At 30.2% G+C, this 7,382-nt stretch overlaps 2 protein-coding genes across 3 annotated transcripts; one reads left to right on the top strand and one right to left on the bottom strand.

Annotated features, from left to right (window-relative positions):
• Positions 1–1,245: 1,245 nt before the first annotated feature.
• Positions 1,246–2,581, bottom strand: Dad1 (dolichyl-diphosphooligosaccharide--protein glycosyltransferase subunit). Its single transcript, XM_033329648.2, has 2 exons — positions 2,259–2,581; positions 1,246–1,437 (listed from the first exon to the last, which is right to left on the bottom strand). Exons 1-2 carry the CDS (start codon positions 2,461–2,463, stop codon positions 1,307–1,309), a joined length of 336 nt encoding a protein of 111 aa, XP_033185539.1. The 5' UTR covers positions 2,464–2,581; the 3' UTR covers positions 1,246–1,306.
• Positions 2,582–4,448: 1,867 nt separating this feature from the next.
• cbc (protein CLP1 homolog) lies at positions 4,449–7,114 on the top strand. 2 transcript variants are annotated; one of them, XM_076625201.1, is made up of 4 exons: positions 4,449–5,047; positions 5,158–5,683; positions 5,809–6,866; positions 6,955–7,114. In XM_076625201.1, the coding sequence occupies exons 2-4, from the start codon at positions 5,585–5,587 to the stop codon at positions 7,064–7,066; spliced, it is 1,269 nt and encodes a 422-aa protein (XP_076481316.1). In that variant the 5' UTR covers positions 4,449–5,047; positions 5,158–5,584; the 3' UTR covers positions 7,067–7,114. The 2 variants fall into 2 exon arrangements, with proteins under 2 accessions (XP_076481316.1, XP_033185534.1); XM_033329643.2 differs by having other exon boundaries at positions 4,449–5,683.
• The last annotated feature ends 268 nt before the right edge of the window (positions 7,115–7,382 follow it).

Genomic DNA, 7,382 nt, shown 5'->3' with positions numbered 1-7,382 from the left:
ACATAATATAATATTTTATTTATAATAGATATAAAACTAGATTACTAATGTTCATTGTCATCTTTAAAAGTAAGTCTTTTATTTAGTTCACCCATTGCCCTTGTTTCTTTATGTCTTCTTATGCTTTTACTATGATAAATGAAAAAAATAAACAATATATATTAAATGAAAACACAAAAGCGTAAACACACAAAGACATTAAAATTATATTCATGGTTTTACAGGATTATGACATTCATTATTTTTAAAACAGACATGTTTATAAAGACATAATGGATGAAGTCCATTTTTGCACTGCACACAAATTAAATCTGATCGTTTTATATCGGTAATAGAAGTATACCCGTCACCCATATGTGGATGACGCGGCGACAAACGTGTTAATTAAAAAAAACTAATGTATAAATTACTGCTTGAACTGGAAAACCAAATCCTGTATTATACAGTGTTATCACGCAAACAAAACGTAAAACACGAATATTTCGCAAACTTTTGAGTGTTTAGTATAACGTTTCTGATATGACTGATGAGAAATGAAGCGCGAGCGCACCGAGCGACATATTTCGACGAAAAATAAGAGCAGCGCGATCACGTTGATCGGTATTTCTCGTAAATAAATGAACGAAGCGCTATCGCGCTGCAAGGCACAATCCGACACGGATTCTTAAAAACCCCTGGCACTAAAACGGTTAAAGGAAGATATTTTTTAACAATTTTGAAGATTTTCTTTGAAATCTTATTTTTCTATTCGTAAGAAAGTCGTTCTTCTTAAGAGTAGAAGAAAAGATTTTGATCTAATCGACATCGACTGGTTGTGAATTATATACTCATCGGTGGATTAGAGGACTGATAATAAATAGAATGTATTGTCGAAGGTAATATCTTTCTTTTTTCCATATATTTCTTTTTTATTCGAATACAGGATAAAATCACCTAATATTTTTAATAATAAATGGTTATTGTTATTTCTATTATTAATTTTAGTTTTATTAAGTACAAAAGAATATATTGTATGTTTTTTAATATGAAACACTATTATTTTATTTAAAAATGAATATTCTGTATTTGATTAATTTTATCAGTTGTAAACATCTTTTATTTATGTATACCAGTAAAAAAGGTTATATTTGAAGCAAAGAAAAAAGTTTTATTATTTATTGCTAAAATTTACGATTTATATAAATGAATTTTAATTTCGTTACCCTATCATTTTTGAAATAAGGTATTTTTAATAATAGATTCGAATATAATAATGCTTTTAGTAGTTTATTACAAAATTTTACAAGTAAAATCTCATTTTTCATTTTCAACCAATGAAATTCATAACAACAATATGTAGAATTACATGTGCAAAAATAAAATCTGCAAATCCTCTCTCTGGACTTATTCCATGAAATTGACTTTTATTCTGGGGATTCACTTGTAACCGTAAGCAAACTGAAATACATGGAAGAAGAAATAATTAAAACATATCCATTAATGATTGTTAACATAATTACTTGTATGATTTAATAGATTAAACTTAATACATTTACTATGCTTTATTGAAAAAAAATACCTATATACTAACTTCATATTTATTTTACTAATAATTTATATTGCATATCTTTCTAACATAAGAATTTATAAAACTTATAAAGAGGAATGTAATAAATAAAACAAAAAAAATTACATAGCAAATCATGATTTGTTAAATATCGTACTAAAAATTTCATTAATATACAAAATAACTTCTATTACTCACTGAGTCCTATCGGACAAGATACTAATAAAATATAACAAATATTTATGTGTTACGCGCTGTACTTCCCATTATAGAAAAGATAAAATATACAGTTATGCAGTAAAAATGAATATTCATCACATGCAGAATATAATCAAAGAAAGAAATGATAAATTAATCTATAATATTTTTTAAATAAAATTGCAGTTCTTACTTGCTTAGCTAACTACTAATATTAAGATAATTGAAAAAGTAATTTAACAATATGCTTTATATGATAACAGCTTAAAATTTAACAAATGATATAATAAATGGATTATGATATTGAAACTATACAATTGTTTCTTCGATATTTAATAACTTACAATATTTGTAACTATAGAAAGAGATTTATAAAATTAAAAGAATTAATATTACTGTTATTAAAAAGTCAATCAAATTAAAAAGGAAAGAAATAATCATCAGTATTGATAACATTACAACTACTTAATAAGTTAAAAATTTGAACATATATAAATATGATTAGTGATAATACCTCCAAGAACGAAGCAGGAAACGCAGGAAATAAATCCACTGAGAAAACTATTGAAAGGGAACGTACCGACCAGACAACAATATACGAATTGTATGGCACCCGTTAAAAACACATAAAGAAGATAAGCATCTATTATTTTAAGTTTTTTTGGCGTACTTTTTGTGTACTCTTGCCAAAATTTCGCTATAACTGTTAACGCAGTCATATCGTTCAAAAATCTTTTGACGTTCGGTTTTAGGTTAGATCGTATTTCGACTTTAGTATGCGCACATCATATAGCGTGCATGCGTGGCACGTTCCGAAGTTGCGCGCAATATAACTGATATATACATATATATGGCCGATTCGATAAACAGACCTATCGATTCGAGTAATATTGCGTGCAAAAGAATCGATGATTTAAATTCAAAACATCTAATTATGCTATTCTTAAAATGATAAACTTCCAAACTTTTTGAAATAAGTAATACTTATTAGTAAGGGTTTTTAATTTATTTAATATTTATATAATTTATTTAATTTACTTAATATTTTTGCAGATATTTGCACTGAGCTTGTATAATTCAGTGATTGAATATTCCCGCAAACTTGTGGTCTTCTTGAGTTTCTAAGAATTTTTTATTTATATTAATTTGCAGTCTAAACTGTTTTTGTCTAAAACCGTTTATAAGGTCTATATTCGTCGTCTAAAAGAAAATATACATTTGTCCTTGTCACACACTATTGCTTTCTCAGTCTAGCATCGTTCGTATCGTCTGTTTTTGTCGCGCAATATTACATCCCTTGCCTACAGACAAACCATGTGTTGCCATCTATTTTCGCATACTCCAAGTTGCAGCTTCTTCTATCTTCAGTAAATAGCAGCACATGGCTTGTCTGTAGATGAGAAGCGCATTAGTTACGACAAAGACTGATATATGTACTATATCAGACGAAGAGAGCGTTAATGTATGACAAGGACGAGTTGTACGGGCAATAATGGTGAGTAAAATACTTTAACTGGTAAGTTCTGGTGTACTTGCCAACTTAGCAATTACTGACGAATCACGTCGACTAGAACGCTATGACAATGAGAAAGTAATTAGCACAGGCGAGGAGAATTCCCTTGAGATAAAAGGTAGCAAGAAATATATAAATACAATTGAAGAAGGAATAATTTGCTGCACAAATTGGTAAAAGGTGTTGATTATTGCGTTTTCTTCTTTCGGGTTGGTGGAAATGCAAGCGGGAGATAGCTAAATAATTTGGTTGAAGAGTATCTGTATTCTTGCAATATAAATTCTTGGTCTGCTCAATCTAGATATCAATACGGATAGAATATCAGGTAAATCTAAATGATTAACTATTTGTATCTCATAGCAACGTTTATTGATTTCGATGAAATTCCGCAGCACGTAGATATTATGAATATTAATGAATGTAACTGTATGTTATAAGATCAAGATTTTGAATGACTTTCTCTTATACATAATACGTATAACGGTCGATACAAGAACAATTGGTCCTTAGCTTGCAAGGTGTTTGCAAGCAGCTTCGTTTAAAAATGACTTACCAACCTTGAAAAAGTGTTTACAGGGCAAAAGGAAAGGAATTTTTAGAAGAATTAGGCATAGCCCGTAGTATGATGATCGGGTCAAACGTAAATATTACGGGAATAGTCCCTAGTAGATGATCGGACCAAACGTAAATATTACGGACATAGCTCGCAGTACGATGATCGAGCCAAATATAATATATAATATAATATATAATAGCTTGTTTACGTTTTCGGTCCAAAATTCTCGAACGTAAATCGTAGGTTAAGGGGTTAAGAGCAACAGCAGTACTGTGTGAGATTCGTACATCACAGAAATCATTTGTATAACTAATTAATAAGCACAAAACTAGTTTTCAAAATAAATATATTAAAGCGAAAGAAAATCGTTCCATTGCATTTTAGCATAACAAAAATGCAATACTCGATCACTAGTTACCATATAAGGATCACTTCGAATCATTACATATAATATACTCATAATGAACTCATAATAGAACACCAGAGACGACACGTATTGCACGATAGAGATTTGGCGACGGAATAAGTTCTGGCTTCGAGTCCGACGCGATTGACGCGAATTGCACTGTGGGAATTTCTTCTCTTTCTCTCTCCTCGGAAATCTCTTCTTTGATATTTGGTACAGTTTATTGCATGTTTTTCTCCAGTATCGCATTTCCCGAACTTCTGCAATGTTAATATTGCATAAAAAGGCGACATTTTTTATTCTAATAATCATATATCTAATATGTGGTACAATTAATATTTATAACAAATCTTTCCGCGAAAATTGTTTTCTTGGAAGGAGTATTAAAGCGTATAATAGTTCCAAACGGTGACTTCTTTTTATCATATAAAATATCTTTAAAAATTTGAAAATTAAAGTAAAGTTGGACAAATATGCGCAATATGTTAGTATTACATGAATATATTTTATACTAAACTATTTACAGTTTTTGATACGATTTACAAAAGTAAAAATAGTCTAAATAATGCTAAAAAGGTATGACACTGAAATCTTAAATTCTATCAGATCCTGCTAAGTCGACAAAATTCAGATTTTCTATCGAAATTTCTTCTTTTGACTGATGAATTTCTATAAGTATCATTCTCGCTACTGAATGCGAGCCTGACGATCTAAAAAATTTAATTTTTTATTTATTTTTAACTCTATTGTACTTCTATACCTAAGATAGTTCGTTCGACTATGGAGGAAATTTCCTCTGAAATAACAGAAGATTATCGATTTATTTCTGTAAGTATCGATAGTTCGGAATTATCGATGGACAAATGACCGTATTATATTATTGCGTTGGAATTATTTGATGCACGACATGGTTTTTATACACCCTTTATTATTTTTAGAGATTTTAATATACAATGACATGATCTCATACATCCATACTTCTCGAATGTTGGAAAGCGATTCTGTTTCTAAATATTCGCGGTTGTTAACTTCTCGCTACCAGGAACATCTTCAGTTCGATTGAAGTTGCGCACAGCAATTTTATACCGTCACAATAACATCATAGGTTGGCGGTTAGGGTTTCTAGAAATTAGTAATTTTGTTCCAATTTTATTAAATAAAAAATTGTTTAAATTCAAATTATTCAAACTAATCGATCATTATAAATAGTTATATAATACACTATAAAATATTTCTCCATCCCTAGTACTATTCATTTTTAGTACTATATTTAAGTGTTGAAGACATTGCCAAATGTTAATATAGAGGTTAGAGTAAACATGATATAAAGGCATGTAATAGTTGAATATAATTTATGTTCACAAAATGACAGACGAAAAAACGCAAACACAGGAGTTTAAATTAGATCCAGATTGTGAATTACGATTTGAAGTTGAAACAAAAAATGAAAAAGTTTCGCTAGAGGTATGTATTATATCTTTCGTGTACTTTGTATTATATTATATTATATTGTTTATTTCCATCGTGTATTTAATTTCATCTCCATCTTTTGTAAATATATCATAACATTATATTAATCTTCTTTTTAGTTGAAGAGTGGATTAGCTGAAGTTTTTGGTACAGAATTAGTGAAAGGCAAAAAATATGAATTTACTGCTGGTGCTAAAGTAGCTGTATTTACTTGGCAAGGTTGTACAGTAGAGTTAGTTGGAAAAACTGACGTTAGTTATGTAGCCAAAGAGACCCCAATGGGTCTTTATTTAAATTGTCATGCTGCAATGGAAAGACTCAGAGAAGCTGCAGAGAAAGAAGACACTAGGGGTCCCATAACAATGGTTGTTGGTCCTTGTGATGTAGGAAAATCAACTCTTTGTAGACTTTTATTAAATTATGCAGTTAGGATGGGTCGTAGGCCAATTTTTGTAGACTTGGATGTTGGTCAAGGTCACATAGCAATACCAGGTACTGTTGGAGCACTATTAGTTGAACGTCCATCAAATGTAGTTGATGGTTTCAGTCAGCAGGCACCATTAGTCTTTCACTTTGGACATAAAACTCCACAAGCTAATGTTGCTCTTTATAATCTTCTTGTAACGCGCCTTGCAGAAGTCTGTTCTGATAGACTTCAAGCAAATAAAAAAGCCAGAGTTTCAGGAATAGTAATAAACACATGTGGTTGGGTAAAAGGAGATGGATATAAATTGTTGACACATGCTGCTCAGGCTTTTGAAGTAGATGCAATTCTGGTATTGGATCAGGAAAGATTGTACAATGAACTTGTTAGAGATATGCCAGACTTTGTTAAAGTTGTATTCCTTCCAAAAAGTGGTGGAGTTGTGGAAAGAAGTCAAACTCAAAGGACAGAAGCCAGAGATCAAGGTGTCAGGGAATATTTCTATGGTTCTAGGACACCACTTTATCCACACAGTTTTGAAGTGAAATGGAGTGAAGCTAGATTATACAAAATTGGAGCTCCAGTGCTTCCCGCATCTTGTATGCCTCTTGGAATGAAGGCAGAAGATAATTTAACAAAATTAGTAGCTGTTACACCTGGACCAAATCTTCTTCATCATTTATTATCTGTTTCATTTGCTGATTCACCAGAAGATGATGTAGTGCAAACTAATGTGGCTGGATTTGTCTGCGTGTAAGAATTATTATAAGTAGAATGCTTTAAGTGAAAATAATTTATATGAGTTATATAACTATATAATTTATTTTTGTTTTGTTTATAGAACCAATGTTGATGTTGACAGACAAACATTTACAGTTCTGAGTCCACAGCCAAGACCATTGCCAAATACAGTTTTATTACTTTCAGATATACAATTTATGGATAGTCATTAACTTTTTATATGAGATATTTAATGAGTTTAATAAATTTTCTATTAAAAATTTTCTGTGTTTCTTTTTTAATACAGTAGGAATTGATTTTTAAATGATTATAATAAGATATAATAAAATTCCTAGTTGTATAATGTAGGTAAATAAACATTTCGTAAAATTCATTATACAGGGTGGGTCAGCTAAATGGAACCTAAATATCTATCCCATTAGTGCACAGTCCTCTTAGAGTAGTAAGAAACCTGAAAAATATGTATTCAGATAAAACTAACAATGAGATAGCAAGAACTGTGAAATCTCTAATGAGTTGGCTGTATGT

The sequence above is a fragment of the Bombus vancouverensis genome, chromosome 16 (genome assembly GCF_051014615.1).
Source record: "Bombus vancouverensis nearcticus chromosome 16, iyBomVanc1_principal, whole genome shotgun sequence".
In the NCBI taxonomy this organism is placed as follows: domain Eukaryota; kingdom Metazoa; phylum Arthropoda; class Insecta; order Hymenoptera; family Apidae; genus Bombus; species Bombus vancouverensis.
Note: the sequence above shows the minus strand (reverse complement) of the source record. Positions and strands in the feature narration are given on the sequence as shown.